The 18225-nt window shown below is 36.6% G+C and overlaps 1 protein-coding gene across 1 annotated transcript; it reads left to right on the forward strand.

Annotated features, from left to right (window-relative positions):
* The first annotated feature begins 462 nt into the window (after positions 1 to 462).
* Or10a (Odorant receptor 10a) lies at positions 463 to 16260 on the forward strand. Its single transcript, XM_067777347.1, has 7 exons — positions 463 to 808; positions 2798 to 2984; positions 10205 to 10392; positions 12068 to 12252; positions 12373 to 12471; positions 15981 to 16133; positions 16210 to 16260. The coding sequence occupies exons 1-7, from the start codon at positions 463 to 465 to the stop codon at positions 16258 to 16260; spliced, it is 1209 nt and encodes a 402-aa protein (XP_067633448.1).
* The last annotated feature ends 1965 nt before the right edge of the window (positions 16261 to 18225 follow it).

Below are 18225 nucleotides of genomic sequence, written 5' to 3' on the forward strand. Positions count from 1 at the left end.
AGTGGAAGCTTTTTCCTGAGCCCAAATCCTAACGAAAAATCGATGGCGCGACATCGATTAATAAATCGACCCAGTCTAATGTATATGAATTATATATTCACTTGTACTTGTTACCACGTGATTGTTTGAATGCAGCCTCAAAACTGTTATGTTAAATGCGCAAGTTTGCAAAAAAAAAAAATAAAACCATTCGAAAACTTTTTAATGACCATAATTGCATAATTACGCACACACTCGACATACACACACACACACTCATTATAACGTATCTATTCAAACAAGTTTTACATGAAAATTTCTATATAAATAGAATATTCCCCTTAAAACTGTAATCATATTACAAAAAACGTTTAACATTTTATTACGAAAAATTTATTGAAATTAAAATTTATTATAAGCCGAAATTTGCTAAAAATTTTCAGTGCAGCTAATTATTTTCATTTTGCTAATTATCTAAACGTCATGAATTTCAAATTTCTTTCACGTAAATTTCCCTTACGCGATTATTATTTTTATGTACCAAGACTTTGTTTGGGTTCGATGGGCTTTTGGCCGCAAAATACTGCACGTCCAGATGCTGTCAATATTGGTGTTTGGATAAATTTTATTATTTTAACAATTGGCGTTTTCACCGAAATTCATGCTGGCTGTACGGTGTTGCGTTCTGATTTGGCATTGGCTTTGGACACGCTCTGTCCCGCTGGCACTTCGGCTGTAACTCTGCTCAAAATGGCACTCATCTACTACTATCGGCGCGATTTGGCATTTGTGTTGCGACGTATGGAGGAATTGGTGTATGAACGCTATGGTGAGCTGAAATTTTGTATTTAGCAAAGGTTTGCCTAACATACAAAGTTACTTATTTTTAAACTCAGCGTGCTTTGCACACAGGGTATATTAATTTTGATTGGATAACTGTTGGTTGTATAGGTATAAAGGAATCGAGATAGATATAGAGTTCCATATATCAAATCATCAGTATCGAAAAAAAAATTTGATAGTGCCATGTGCGCCCGTCCGTCCGTCGGTCCGTCAATACGATCACTTGAGTAAATATTGAGATAAAAAATAAATAAAATAAATGTAAGGCGCGATAACCTTCGAAGAGATTTTAGGCCGAGCTTCTCTTCCAATTTGCGTCGTGCTCCTTTTTAATTTTTCCTACAAATTGGCCGGACGGGGCCTACTTGTTTTATGCCGACTCCGAACGGCATCTGCGAGGCAGATGAGTTTTCACTGAGAGATTTTCATGGCAGAAATACACTCAGAGTGCTTGCCAAACACTGCCGAGGGGCGACCCCGCTTAGAAAAATTTTCTTCTAATTGAAAATCCTTATTTCTGAAGTTTTGATGCTGCTTTGGCCGGCGTGTGAACCCAGAGCATTCGCTACCATCACACCACGGTGGGAGATAGCTTCACCAAATTTGGCACACGAGCTTATCTGGGCCCAGAATAGATTGGTATTGAAAATGAGCGAAATCTGATGATAACCATGCCCACTTTTTATATATATAACATATTGGAAAACAGAAATACCTGATTATTTAGTAAATAATACACCCAGGATGTTGAAATTTGATGTGTGGTCTGAGACTCTTGATAAAAATTTGAAAAAAAATTTTTTAATGGGCGTGGCACCACCCACTTGTGATAAAATCAATTTTACAAATATTATTAATCATAAATCAAAAATCGTTAGAGCTATCGTAACAAAATGCGGCAGAGAGGTTGCCCTTATAGTAAAGGAATGCTTTGAAGAAAAATTAACGAAATCGGTTAAGGACCACGCCCAATTTTATATAAAAGATTTTTAAAAGGGTCATGGACGAATAAAATAAGCTATTTCTTTGCAAAAGGGATCTTTATATCACTGGTATTTCATTTCCCAAGTGGATTTATAACAATAAATGGGAAAACTTTCAAATTTTAAAAATGGGCGTGGCACCGCCCCTTTTATGACTAAACAATTTTCTATGTTTCGGGAGCCATAACTCGAAGAAAAATTAACGGATCGTAACAAAATTGGGTACACAAATTTTCCCTATAGCAGGAAATATTTCTAGACAAAATGGACGAGATCGGTTAAAGACCACGCCCACTTTTATATAAAACATTATTAAAAGGGTCGTAGACGAAAATAATAAGCTATATCTTAGCGAAATATAGAATTTTACTTTCTAAATTTAATTATAACATTAAATTGGAAAACACTAAAATTTTTGAAAATAGTTGTGGCAACGCCCCTTTTATGACTAAGCTGTTTTCTATATTTGGATAGCCATAACTCGAAGAAAAATTAACGGATCGTAACAAAATTGGGTACACAAATTTTCCCTATAGCAGAAAATATTTCTAGTAAAATTTGACGGGATCGGTTAAAGACCGCGGCAACTTAGATATAAGACCAGTTTAAAAGTGTCGTAGACTAGAATAATAAGCTATAACTTAACAAAAAATAGTTTTGAAGCAATGATATTTCACTTATCAAGTTTTATTGTAAGAGGAAATGTGGAGACATTTTTTTTTAACGGGCGGTGCCACGTGTTATTAGGAAAAGTAATTTATCTGAAATGAAATGTACAATTGAAGCTCACGCTGAGTATATAATGTTCGGTTACACCCGAACTTAAACACCTTTGTTTGTTTTATTATATATTTGCTCTGTGTTCTGCTCAGCATTATTTCTACCTCATCGTTTCATGCAAAATTTCTTTAACTTTTAAAGACACATTATATGTAAACATTTTCTTTTGTTTGCTCTCTTTATATTTTATTTGTATTTTTTTCGTCTTTTAGTGCCTCCTAATGCTGTGAAGAAGCATATAATACGCGCACATGCCGTTACAGCAGCACGCCTCAATTTTATTCCTTTTGTTATGGGTTTTATTACTTGCACCTCGTACAATCTGAAACCATTGTTAATGTCATTATTGCTTTACTTGCAAGGGCAAGAACCAATGTGGAAATTGCCGTTCAACATGACGTAAGTACCTTTCTCGATATTTTCATAATAAATAAACGTGCATATGGTAAAATTCCTGCAGGGTGAGGCAAACAAACTCCAATGTGAAATTTTGATATATTAACATCTTTTCTTTTTCGAAGGCTATCGTATGTTATGAATTTCCATAGTTATTAATGACCGATTTTTTATCGTCGAGTTATCGGTTTGTTATTGAAAAGATATCTATTTACTATCAAAAAGTTATCGATATATTATCCAAAAGTTATGGATATGCTCCCAAAAAATTATCCGTTTGTTATCCAAGACTTATTGACTAGATCGAAAAAATATAGATATCTGAAAGAACTATTGCCTCTTTAACGAAAATGCATCGATTTATTAGCGGCGTATTATCGATAGGTTTTCATAAGCATTTCTTATCGAAAACTAGTGGAACTGTTATCAAAAATTTATCGACTTGCTATCAAAATTGTATCGACATGTTTTAAACATATTGTCGATTTGCTATCGAAAAATTATCGATAATAATTCAAAAAATTATCGGAGTGTTATCCACTCTATATCGGCGTGTTATCAATTTGTTATCGAAAATTGCATAATTTGTTATGAAAAAGTTTGCGATTTGCTCACAAAGAATTATCGGTTTATTATGGACGGTAACTGATTTGTTAGCGGTCGCCGTGGTGTGGTGGTAGCGTGCGAAGATCGTGGGCTTACGCCCGGACAAAGCAACATCAAAAATTTAGGAACAAGTTTTTTCAATAAGAAACAAATCTTTGCAAGCGGGATCGCCCCACGGCAGTGACTTGGCTAGCACTCCGAGTGTATTTCTGCCACGAAAAGCTTCTCAGTGAAAATTCATGTGTCTTGCAGATTCCGTTCGGAATCGGCGTTAAACATTTAGAACCCGTACCGCCAATTTGTAGGAAAAATAAAAAGGAGCACGACGCAAATTTAAAGAGAAGCTTGGCCTGAAATTTCTTTGGAGTTTATCGCGCCTTGCATATATACATATGGAAGCGTGTCATTATTCTCTATTAAAAAATTCTGGGTGACAAAAATTCTGTAAATTGCAAAAAAATTCTGCTTGAACACAATTCTGCCTTTTTAAAATTCTGCTTTTTCAAAATTCTGCATGTTTAATTCTGGAATTCAAAATTCCGGAACCATGGCATGGCGTAGCCGGTGTTGAATCGGCTAAGGGTTATTTTTTTAAAGTGCGACCGACGGCCGCCTACGCTGAAAGGTGTTCTACGCAGAATTACTGTGCATGGCGCACTTTTTCAAATTAATTACATGACCTCTTCAACACTGCTAACATTATATTTTAATACAGAATTTTGTAATACAGAATTTTGTAATACAGAAATTTGTAATACAGAATTTTGAAAGCAGAATTTTAAAAAAGCAGAATTTTAAAAAGCAGAATTTTGTTTTCAGAATTTTGTACATACAGAATTTCAACACCAACCCTATACATATACATATATAACCAATTTGTTATCGACGACCTATCGGCTTATTATGAAACAGATATCAATAAAACTTCAATGCAAAATCGATAACATTTGTAACACGTCGTTAACAATTCGATAAGAAACTGATAAGAAACCGATGACTCGACTATACTTATTTGTTTCGATAATAAAACAATAAGTTATCTGTATAGGGTTTTGCCGATAAGAAGCCAACGAAGCTCTTATCACAAAGCCCAAAAATATTATTTTTTTTTTTTTTTGCAATTTATCTATCTACGGTTTAACTTAGGAAGTATTAGTTTTCTAGACTAACATCTGTATAGTTACACATGGAAGTACATGAGTACTTTGTACTCACGCCTTTCTTTTCCCATTCCAATGGAATTGCCCTCGCTTCTTATTTCAAAATTCACATAAGTTCAATATGCTTTCTACTTGCAACAACAACCTAAAATGCCATCCCTCAAAAAAAAAAAAAAAAACATGGCAAACATAGACCACTTGTGCTGCAGGCAACAAACAACAGCTGACTAAGCATCAGCTGATAACCAGCAGCCAATAGCAATTCACTGAAGTGCCACATAAACAATAGACATACTTCTCAAGTTATTTGCTTACTAGCCTACATTTTTGAATATATTACAAAACCAAATTATACTGAACAGAAATAATTTTTAACGAGAAAGTCTGATAGAAACGTTTTTACCTACTGCGTGGCAATAAGTCAAGCTGGGATTAGTCGTAGGTTAAGTTATTATTAAAGGCATCGCGTCAGTACTACAAACTGCTGCTGTGTCAAGTGGTTGAAGCGTGCCGAGCTACCCGTTTAGTATGGTTTCAGATATGAGCACATTCTACAGTTGCATGAAACTTATATCGTATGAAAACCAAAACCGGGACTGAAGCAGTGAAAATGTAATCAAACCGGTAGAGAAACCGGTACTTAAACTGAAATGAGGACCAAAACCGAAACCGCTGTAAGTAAAACTAGAGCCAGAACTGAAAGTGAAACGACGGCCACCGTGGTGTTGTTATAGCGTGCTCCGCCCTCCGGTGTGGTAGGAAGATCCGGGGTTCAGGCGCCGGGCAAAGCACATCGAAAATTTAGAAATAAGTTTTTTCAATAATAAAAAAATCCTAATCGAGATCGCCTCTCTGCAGTGATTTGACAAACACTCTGTGGGTATTTCTGTTACGAAGTCGGCGTATCTTATGCAGTGCCGTTCCGCCAACTAATAGGAAAAGTTAAGAGGAGCACGACGCAAAATGGAATTGAAGCTCGGCCTAAAATCTCTTCGGAAGCTATCGCGCCTTGCATTTATTTATTTTATAACTGAAAAGAAACCCCGAGCCGATGAAGAGAGAGATGTTTGAGCTAAAACTGAAAGGGGAACCAAAACAGAAAATGTGATTGAAGCTGCAATACTCGTATAACTGAAACGAAACAAAAAACAGAAGCTGATACAGAGATCGAAATGAATTCGGGGCAGTAACCTGAATTACAACTGAAACGGGGACAAAAACTGCAGCCGGAATAGAAATTTTAAGTATGAAATGAAGACCGAACCCCGAAATAGGAGTGAAACCCGAACTAAAACTGAAATGAGGCCTAAACTGAAACACCCATAACTGTAACGAAAATCAAAACCGAAACTGGAAATGGAAATGCAGACTAAGTCCCAAATCATGTGAGAAACGGGGCCAAAAACTAAAAACAGAGATAACAACCGAACATTATATACTCAGCGTGAGCTTCAATTGCACATTTCTTTTCAGATAAATTACTTTTCTACATAACACGTGGCACCGCCCGTTAGAAAAAAAATATCTCCCCATTTCCTCTTACAATAAAACTTGATAAGTGAAATATCATTGATTCGAAACTATTTTTTGCTAAGTTATAGCTTATTAGGAGTAGGGCCTGCGGTATACTGTGCTGATCCGGAAATAAGCAGATCCTACAGGCAGCCGGATTACTGTAGCGTTTTCCAAGTGGAAATATTAGCCGTAACTAAAGCAGTAGAAACCCTGGGAGAGAATAGCTTAAGCTGCAACCGTGTTAACTTTTATATTGACAGTCAAGCAGCAATTAAGGCAACAATCACGCATAGCACAGCATCTAAATGCTTGTTAGAGTGTAAGCAGTCTCTGGATAGAATCGGGACAGGGAGAAGCATACATCTATACTGGGTCCCAGGGCATATGGGAATAGATGGTAATGAAAAAGCGGACGAACTAGCTAAAAAGGGCGCATCCCTTGAAGCTTGCTCCGTAGACGTCCCAATTAGACTGAGCGAGATGAAGCGAAGGCGAGAGGTGACATGATCGACCAAGCGGGAAAGGCGTGCGTTCAAGCGCGGGGCTGTAAAGTGCGAATATTATAACCTTAAACTAACAAAGTTGCTTCTATCATTAGAAAGAGAGGACTGTAGACTCATGACGGGTATTCTGACTGGACACTGCCTTCTGGCGTCACATTCCTTTAAATTAGGCTTGGTCAGTGATAGCAGATATAGGAAGTGCCAAGCTAAGACTCCAGCTATTAGGAGTGATACAGCTGTCAGATCTAGAAGCAGCAAGTGGCTTAAGTCCTAGGAAGCTTCTAGTATTTGCCAAGAGGACGGAGTTATTTTATAACATAGGTCTGGTTTTTGATAGGGTTTTTCAGTTTGGTCGTTAAAACAAACTTCTGGTTACACTGCGGACTCAATGAGTCTATGTGAGGTCCTCATGGACCGGCCAGTTTAACCTAACCTAACCTATAGCTTATTATTCTAGTCTACGACCCTTTTAAACTGGTTTTATATCTAAGTTGCTGTGGTCTTTAACCGATCTCGTCCATTTTTACTAGAAATATTTTCTGCTATAAGGAAAATATGTGTACACAATTTCATTACGATCCGTTAATTTTTCTTCGAGTTACGGCTCCCGAAACATAGAAAATTGATTGGTCATAAAAGCGGCGGTGCCACGCCCATATTTTAAAATTTGAAGTTTTTCCTATTTATTGTTATAAATCCACTTGGGAAATGAAATACCATTGATATAAAGATCTCTTTTGCAAAGGTATAGCTTATTTAACTCGTCCAGGACCCTTGTAAAATCTTTTATATAAAATTGGGCGTGGTCCTTAACCGCTTTCGTTAATTTTTCTTCAAAGCATTCCTTACAGTAAAGACAACCTCTCTGCCGAACTTTGTTGTAAATTTGATTTTATCACAAGTGGGCGGCGCCACGCCCATTTTAAACATGTTTTTCAAATTTTTATCAAGAGCCTCAATATCAGCCCACACGTCAAATTTCAACATTCTTGGTGTATTATTTACTAATCAGGTTTTTTGTGTTTTCCAAAATGTTATATATATTTAAAAAGTGGGCGTGGTTATCACTCCGATTTCGCTAATTTTCAATACCAATATATTCTGGGTCCAGATAAGCTCGTGTACCAAATTTGGTGAAGATATCTCAATATTTACTCAAGTTATCGTGTTAACGGACAGACGGACGGACGGACGGACATGGCTCAATCAAATTTTTTTCGACACTGATGATTTTGACATATGGACGTCTATATCTATCTCGATTCCTTTATACCTGTACAACCAACCATTACCCAATCAAATTTAATATACTCTGTGTGCAAAGCACTATGAGTATAAAAGCTGCACCCATAACCCCATTAAATCAAAACCGAAACTAGAAAAAAAACGGCATCAATCTGATATCAAAATCGGAACCGGATCGCGATTGGACAGAAATCGGAATTGGCCTCATAAAAAAATAAATGTAAGGCGCGATAACCTCCGAAGAGATCCAAGGCCGAGCTTCTCTTCCAATTTGCGTCGTGCTCCTCTTGATATTCCCTACAAATTGGCCGGACGGGACCTACATGTTTTATGCCGACTCCGAACGGCATCTGGTAGGCAGATGAGTTTTCACTGAGAGCTTTTCATGGCTGAAATACACCCGGAACGCTTGCCAAACACTGCCGAGGGGCGACCCCGCTTAGAAAACTTTTCTTCTAATTTAAAAACTTTATTTCTAAAATTTTGATGTTGCTTTGCCCGGGGTGCGAACCCAGGGCATACGGTGTGGTAGGCGGAGCACGCTACCATCACACCACGGTGGCCGCCTTGGGCTTAGAAAGGGAATAAAACACAAACAGAACCATGGAACTGAAACCTGAACCATTTAAGATTATTTTTGGAAAACTCTTCTCCTTACGGCTTAAGGGGTATAAAATATAACTACGGTAAGACAGAGGCTACAAAGATCGACATACTCGAAGTTTCATTCATTCACGCGGTATTCGAGCTAGCAACAGGTTTTCTTAGTACCGTAGCGCATCGGTTCAATACTGATATCATGATGAAATTTGGCAGGAATGTTACTCCTATTACTGTATGTGTTCTAAATAAAAATTAGCAAAACCGTATGACGAACACGCCCACTTTTTAAAATAAAAAAATTTTTAAGTAAAATTTTAACAAAAATTGAATATCTTTACAGTATATAAGTAAATTATGTCAACATTCAACTCCAGTAATGATATGGTGCAACAAAATGCAAAAATAAAAGAAACTTTCAAAATGGGCGTGGCTCCGCCCTTTTTCTTTTCATTTGCTTAGAATACTTTTAATGTCATAAGTCGAACAAAAATTTACCAATCCTTGTGAAATTTGGTAACGGCATAACTTCTATGACGATAACTGTTTTCTGTGAAAATGGGCGAAATCGGTTGAAGCTACGCCCAGTTTTTATACATAGTCGACCGTCTGACCTTCCGCTTGGCCGTTAAAACGATAACTTGAACAAAAATCGATATATCTTAACTAAACTTAGTTCACGTTCTTATCTGAACTCACTTTATCTTGGTATTAAAAATGGGCGAAATGCGACTATGACCACGCCCACTTTTTCGATATCGAAAATTTCGAAAAATTAAAAAAAATACCATAATTACATACCAAATACGAAATAAAGGAATGAAACATGGTAATTGGATTGGTTTATTGACGTAAAATATAACTTTAGAAAATACTTTGTAAAATGGGACTGACACCTACCATATTAAGTAGAAGAAAATGAAAAAAGTTCTGCAGGACGAAATCAAAAGCCCTTGGAATCTTGGCAGGAATACTCTTCGTGGTATGACATATATAAATAAATTAGCGGTACTCGACAGATGACGTTCTGGGTCACCCTGCTCCACATTTTGGGCGATATCTCGAAAACGCTTTCACATATACAACTAAGGGCCACTCCCCTTTAAAACTCATTAATACCTTTAATTCGATATCCATATCGTACAAACACATTCTAGAGTCACCCCTGGTCCACCTTTATGGCAATATTTCGAAAAGGCGTCCATCTATAGAACTAAGGCCCACTTCCTTTCAAAATACTCTTTAATATCTTTCATTTGATACCCGTGTCATACAAACACATTCCAAGGTTAACTTAGTTTCATTTTTCTACATGGTGATTTTCCCTTATTTGACAAAGGATGAAGGAAAATCGTTCCAAAAAACGTAACCCTTGGTCTACAGTTTGGTCGATATTTCCCCAACGTATGTGATATGGAATTAAAAATCACTGATAAACCATCTGAGCTGAGTATATAATGTTCGGTTACACCCGAAATTAGCCTTCCTTACTTGTTTTAGCATAGAACTAATGACATAATGATAGACGCTTACCCATTGTGCTGCATGAAAAACCTAAAAACTATTTTATTTTTTTCTTTCATATTTATTTCAGCATGCCTTCATTTGTGTTGAGTGCGCCATATTTTCCGTTAACTTATTTATTTACAGCTTATACTGGCTATATAACGATTTTTATGTACGGCGGTTGTGATGCCTTCTATTTTGAATTTTGTTCGAATATATCGGCATTGCTTAAATTACTACAAGAAGATTTGAAATCAATGCTCAATATTGGTGATGGTGAGTTACAATGAAATATATCCCTGCAGTCAAACCTACTAGTTGTATAATAAATGAATACTAGTCCGAGTTTGGTCCTTTTTCTATATCAGCAAGTGATATTTTTAACACGGCGATGTCCTATGAAATATGAATTGCTATTTATCTTCTCTGCATCAACATCATAGCAGTTGACATTTGGTGGCGTGACCGGGCCCAAGTAGCGCTCTAGGCGCCATTTTGAATCACTTTCTTTTAACTAACCAATTAGTTATCATGTATATTTATGTATTGTGCAATTAGCTTATTTTTGCTCGAACCATTTTGTTAGTTCAATAAACCTGTTAATGTCATTTATGGAGCATTTTAATACCTCTCTTAGATCAGACAGCACGAAACCACCCAGAGTTCGGTACCTGTTCATAGCCAGGGCTGGACACTCGTGGGTGACCGTTTCCTCAGAACCTTCTTTGCAGCACCTCCTGCACAGTTCGTTGCAGGTTAATCCCATTCTTTTTGCGTGTGGGGCAAATGGCTAATTTCCTGTGATTGTGGCTGTCATCTTAAATATATCTTTCCTAAACAATTTTAGCAAATCCTCACTATTTTAATGGTTATAGTACGGCCAAATTCTTTTGGCGATCCTACATGAGTCGGTCGAGTACATGTAAATTTTTATGGCTGTAAGCTGGCGATGTACTACGACTGCCTCAGTGATGTCTAGCGAGGCACCATATTTTACCAGTTCATTCTCTTTTTCTTTACTGTCTACATTCCTGTGACTCGTTACCCATGTGAGAGTAATGGTTGCTGAGTTTGCTTCACTACGCAGTTCCCTTTTACAGTTATTGACGCCTTTAGAGGACCCAAGTGGTGAGTTCCGCACCATGAGCGCTGCTTTGCTTTCTGAGAGTATGTTTAGCTCTCGATCGTTAATAGGCTTCTCCAACAGGTAGCAACAGGCCTTCTTTATTCCTTGTAACTCTACTGGAAAGATACTAGCTGAGTTCGGAAAAGAGAGCGACTTAGAGGGGTTCGGAGAAGACCACAGCACCAACGCCGCAGAGATAACCACCTTCCTGCATACTACGTCGGCTGACCAAATCCAGAAAAGTATTTCAGTCGACACCACAGCAAAGGCAGAAAGAGGCCTCCACTGAGTTGCGAGATGTAGGTGGAGGAGCGTCCTTCGGTGCTCCCAATTGGTGTCAGTTATGGCGAAACAGGGATAGTTGACGTGGCTTGTTACGAAACGGCCGAAATCACCTAGGGTTGTGAACAACTTTTTCATTTTTAAAATTTTTTCTTTTCACATTTTGTTTTGTGCTGATTATGGTTTTCGAAGTCGGCGTATAAAATATGTCGGTCCTGTACCGCCAATTTGGAGAAAAAATTAAAAGAAGCGCGACGCAAATAAGAAGAGAAGCTCAGCCTAAAATCTCTTCGGAGGCTATAGCGTCTTGCATTTATTTTTTGACTTTTTTCTGCGCTCCGCTAAGTTGACTGAGTGAGCTTTTGAAAAAAATATCAAACAATCAGCAAAATTTTAAGTTCATTTAAGCAGAAGATACCTGGAAAAATGGAAGATATTATTGAATTGCGAAACCAAACTTCGAAGCCCTTGTCCAACAAAAAAAGTTCCAAATTCGTGCGCAGTGTTATTTGTAGAAGCAATAAAATATTTGTGCATTTACAGACAAACTCACGCTAACCAAAGCAGAAGCCGAAATATTAGAATGGCGTTTAGAGCGTTTTATTAATCGTCACAATGCCATTATCGACCTGACACGCTATTTTCAGCAACGCTACAGCATTATCACATTGGCACATTTTGTATCAGCTGGCATAGTTATTGGCGCAAGCATATTTGATCTTATGATGGTATGTACGCACACACACACACACATACATAATTACATTAACATAAGAACTTACGACGATTTGTCGTTGCCTAATTTTCTTCTTGTATTACATTTCTAAGCTTGATTAATTATATTTCAGTTCACTGGCTTTGGCATTGTCATTTACATTGGTTATACGTTGGCTGTATTGGGTCAGCTATTCATTTACTGTTATGGTGGTAGCATGGTATCGGAGAGTGTATGCACATATAAATTTATTATATATATTTTATAAATTACAAATTTTTCTTATGCTAAAAGTATTAATTGGCTGCACAAGCGATATATTTTTTTTTTGTTTTTAGCAGTCATTTATTGCTGCTTAAGCTTTTGCACTGCACAAAGTGAAATTTTGCGCAAGTACCCAATTAAAGCACCGTCACATAAGATTTTTGATGCATCATCTTGAGCTAACAAATGACAGCATATTGCATGCATTTGCATGGATAGCGGCATATAGCGCATCACTAGCGCCATCTGACATGCAAAAGTCGCCAACTTTCAACTTTTGTTGCAAGCAAAGCATAAGAAGAAGAAGAAGAACTTGACATTTGTTTGTTGGCTAAGAATGCTTTCAGACCTTGCAAGTGTAACTATTTTTCTCACTCGTTACACAATTAAAATCTGCACAGATGAGCTGTAGACAAAATATGTTAGCAATTGGTTTTTTTGTATAGTGAACATTTTTATACAAGTAAGGTTAGGTTGAACTGGCCGGTCAATAAAGACTGCACATTAAGCTGGGTTGATTTGCATGGACGAAAGTTAACCCATATCGCGCCATCGATTTTTCGATAGGTTTTGGGCTCAGGAAAAAAACGTTCCACTAAGCATACCCAAAAAAATAGTTTTCGAGCCTGCAAAATTTGAGTCTTTTGACTTTTTTTCTTTGATTTTTAAGGTTTTTTTCATGACCTACTTAAAAAATTTTCATTTGATTTTACAATTTTCATGTATACCCTGTCCGACTCAAAATTGTCCGCTAAAAATTTTGGCGATAACAGTTTTTTGAAACAAAAAAAAATATTTTTTGGGTTTTGAGGAGTGCTTTGGTGAAAAAATTTATTTTTTCGCCATTTTTTTTAAGAGTTTATTCAGAAACGTGCAAAAGTGTTGCGGATGAAAACGAATTTGTCTCATAGTTCCTATCCCACATAAAATTATGCGATAAAAACATTGGCATTAACAGTTTTTAAAAAAAATTTGTTTTTGTTTTTGGGACTTGTTTTGGTCGAAATCGATTTTTTCATTTTCAAGGCTCCAAATCATTTTTTATGTTTGTATATGTATCTGTTAGACCCACCAATAAGTATACCAAAATGATCAGGGGACGAGCTGAGTTGATTTAGCCATGTCCGTCGGTCCGTCCGTCCATCCGTCTGTCCGTCCGTTTGTTTGAACGCAAACTAGTCCCTCAATTTTTGAGATATCTTGATGAAATTTGGTAAGCGGGCATATTTTGATGCGGGATTTAACAAATCCCAAAAACCAAAAAAAAAAAATTTTTTTAAACTGTTAATGCCAACGTTTTTATCGGATAATTTTAAGTGGGATAGAAACTATGAGACAAATTCGTTTTCATCGGCAACACTTTAGCACGTTTCTGAAGAAACCCTTAAAAAAATGGCGAAAAAATAAATTTTTTCACCAAAACACTCCTCAAAAACCCAAAAAATATATTTTTTTTTTTTTTCAAAAAACTTATCGCCAAAGTTTTTAGCGGACAATTTTGAGTCGGACAGGGTATACACGAAAATTTTTAAAATCAAATGAAAATAATTTAAAAGTCAAAGAAAAAAAAGTCAAAAAATTCAAATTTTGCAGGCTCGAAAATTATTTTTAGCCCAAAACCTATCGAAAAATCGATGGCGCGATATAGGTTAATAAATCGACCCAGCTTACTGCACATAGACTGAATGTATGCAAAGAGCTACCAGAATTTGTTTGACCGTCAAACGGCAGAAGCCCAATCAGGTACCAGGACTTATTTTATACAATAATTCCGTCCTATTGACAAAAGCTTGAAGTGTCTAGAACCTAAATTAATTGCTGCCTCGACATCTGGCAACTCTGCCGCCCCTAATAGCTGGAGGCTTGATCTGGCGAGCGCAAGACAATAACATAGAACGTGCTCAACCGTTTCTTCCTGCAGCTCGCACTTCCTAGACATACTGTTACTGACGAGGCCTAACTTATAAGCATTGGAAGCCAAAAAGCAGTGTCTAATAAGCCACGCTGTGAGTCTAATATCGTAGGCTCTGCAGATGACCTTAGAAATTTTGCAGCCCGGCCCTTTTGTGCACGTCTTTCCTTCTTAATGGATCATATGCAGCTCATGTCTGCTATTGATTTCACACAAATTCTTAGGACGTCTATCGTCGTTTCAGCGAGCGTGTCACCCTCTTTTGCCAACTCATCGGGATTTTTTTTACCCTCTATTCCTTTATGACCAGGACCCAAATACTGATGTATGGTCCAGCCCGAGCAAAATTTTTTCCAATGCTTTTTTGCATTCCAGAACACTGAATGAAATACTGCGTGAGATTATTGCCTTAATAGCCGCCTCTCCATCAATATGTATATTGACGTGACTGCAGCTTTAGCACGCTTCATACAGAATTTCTGATGCTTTCTTCAGTTCAATAATTTCCGCTTGAAAGAGTTGCAGCAATTTGGCAGCGTGCAGGATCTACTTTTTTCTGGATCGACACAGTAAACAGCAAACCCGACCTCTTCCATTAACTTGGAGCCAGTGCATCGAGACATTTTTTTATGTAAAAAGCCTAGGTTAGGTCAGGTTGAGCTGGCCGGTCCGTGAGGACCTCACATAGACTAAATGAGTCCATAGTGTTGCCAGAAATTTATTTTAACGGCCATATTGAAAAACCCTATCAAAAACCAGGACCTATGTTTAAAATAACTTCGTCCTCTTGGAAAATACTAGAAGCTTTCTAGGACTTAAGCTACTTGCTGCTTCTATATTTGACAGCTGTATCACTCCTAGTAGCGGGAGTATATTCCTAGCAAGCGCAGGGCACGAGCACAAATCGTTTCCTCCTACAACCCGCGCTTCCTACATCTCCTATCACTGACCAAACCTAATTTAAAGGCATGTGACGCCAGAAGACACTGTCCCGTCAGAATTACCGTCATGAATATACAGTCCTCTCTTTTTAATGATGGAAGCTACTTTATTAGTCTAAGGTTTTAAGACCTACACATAATCTTCGACACTTTACAGCCCCGCGCTTGAACCCACGCCTTTCCCGCTTTATGGATCATGTGCACCTCTCGCCTTCTCTTTATCGCGCCCAATATATTTGGGGCGTCTACAGTGCAAACTTCAAGGCATGCGCTCTTTTTAGCTAGTTCATCTACTTTTTATTCCCATCTATTCCCATATGCCCTGAGACCCAATATAGATGTATGCTTCTCCTTGTGCCGATTCTTTCCAGAGACTGCTTGTAAATGGGTTAACCGAAATAAGTGTTCACTGCTAAGTCTAAAGTTCTGTTATATTTTCAAACGCAACATTTTACGCGATTGTGACGATATTCGCTTCTGCATCAAAACTCATGAACATTGGAAAATTCATTGTGACACGGCCATTAGTAGCTTTGTGTACCTTGCCATTTATTATACAAACACCTCATTTCCTTCCTGTTTTTATTAAATTACTTAGCTGAATATTCTAATTATTATTTGCAGAGCGTACGTTTGGCCACTGTTGCTTTTGGTTGTAATTGGTATGCTTGTAATCCCAAATTACGCCGTTATATATTAATGATAATTAGTCGTTCGCAGCGCCCAATTAATTTATCGGTGCCGTTCTTTTCACCATCATTGCCCACTTTTGCTTCGGTATGTTTTTGCGAAATTTTGCAATATTTTTGCGAATTATCTATTAATGCTAATATATTTTGATTTAACTTCACAGATCCTACAAACATCTGCCTCGATAATTGCTTTAGCCTCTTCATTGAAATAAATTTGCGGATGCTATGTGCTTAAAGCAAAAATGCTGCAGAATATTAAAATTTGTTATTTACATAAACATAAATCAGTTATTGGGTATTTAGTTGTACATTTTTGTTAAATTTTTACGTATTTGTATTAATTTTGACTTTTGTCGCATTGCAGCAAATTCAGCTATGATGAATTTCATATCAAAACCGATGTGCATTGAACCCGACCCCCTCAGATTTTGATAAAATGTTGCGTACAGTTACACTTTACCGATACAAACACAACCTAATTTTTAGAAATTGCATTTTTGAAAAATTGTGGGCATGGCAAGGTGTCATGGCAAGGTTCAAAGATCTTGATACCATTGGCAAGGTATTCAGATCGGCTTTCGTAAATATATACTAAAAAAAATTTTTAATACACTGAAAAAAATTTTTTTCTAAAATTAAATATTAAACTTGATAAAAAACTGAAAAAAATTTTTTTCTTAAATAAAATTTTAAACTTGAAAAAAACTTCAAAGGCTAACCATTTTAAAATAAAATATATTTTCTTAGAAAGTTCTATTTAATATATATAACATATCAAAAACCAAAATGGCGTTTTTTTTTTGTTTTTTTTTTTTTATAAAATTTTTTAAGTAAATTCAGCTCTCTATATTTTGATATCATAGTACATTTGAGCTGTGATAACTACAGAATGGCTGAACCGATTTTAAAGATCTTGGTACCATTAGAAAAGTATTCAGACTTTCGAAAACGTGTACTGTAACGATTTTTATTTCGCTGAAAACCAATTTTTTAAGTTTTTTAAAAATTAAACTTGGAAAAAATTACAAAGATTAAGAATTTAAAAACAAAAAAATGCTTTTCAGTGTAACAAAAATTTTCTTCAGTGCACGGTTTCGATAGCCGTTTAGAATACCTTTCCAATGGTATCAAGATCTTGGAAATCGGTTGAGCCATTGCCTAGTTATCACAGCTCAAAAGTACCTATTACCCTCATTTTTCACGCATTTTTCACACCTTTGACACCTTGCCACGCCCACAGTTTTTCAAAAATGCAATTTCTAAAAACGAGGTGGTGGTTGTATAGGTGTAGTGTGCCTCTATGCAAAGTTTCATCAAAATCTGAGGGGGTCGGGTTCAAAATGTGCCTTTTTTTATAGGTTTTGGTATGAAATTCATCCTATGGGAAAAGGTTACTCATACGCCATGGTAGTACCTTCGTGTGTGTTTAAACAGTAATTAAGTAGTGATGGCTTATTAGTGTTTCTTTTATTATCATTATATGCAATAAACATCATTAATCAGCAGCTATTAATTTGTTGTTTTAATTTGCTTTTGTTTTTTTTGTTTATCTGGCCGCTGTGCATACTTGGACGGTGACCAGCCGCAATCATCAAGCCGACGAATTTTAGACCCAGAAATGAGCCAATACTTTTCTAAAGGCATTCGGTACACCCAGAGAAAAAATCGTTCTAAAAGGAACGAAACAAGTTCAAAATTAAGAACATTCGTTGACAAAAGTCTGTTAAGTACGTTTTTCTTAACTCGTGACCGATGGGCTTGTTTTAAGAACAGTTTCTCCAAGCACACCGTTCGTCTTTTATGACCAATTTGGTATTGATGTGTGAACCTTCTGTGCTCATTTCAAGCACTTTTTGTGCTTAAAATAAGATTTTTCGTTCTCACGCTTCGAGAACGACTTGTGGTCGATTTAACAGTTTTCGTTCTCAATTCAAGAACGGTTTGGGCTTGATCATTAATGGGAGGGGAAAGTATTTTTTCAAAAGGTACCCATTTATTTATTTATTAATAATATTTTTTTTGTCATAAATAAAAAATATTTATAACAAAAAAATTTTTATTATAGTCCAAAAATTTACGAAAAAATGCAAAATATGATGGATGCATTTTTTCATGTTTCTCTTATTGAGAAATTATTCTTATTTGAAGATGTAATCTGCATATATACTTAAAACATT

This window comes from Eurosta solidaginis, chromosome 3 (genome assembly GCF_040869045.1).
Source record: "Eurosta solidaginis isolate ZX-2024a chromosome 3, ASM4086904v1, whole genome shotgun sequence".
NCBI classification, from domain to species: Eukaryota; Metazoa; Arthropoda; class Insecta; order Diptera; family Tephritidae; genus Eurosta; species Eurosta solidaginis.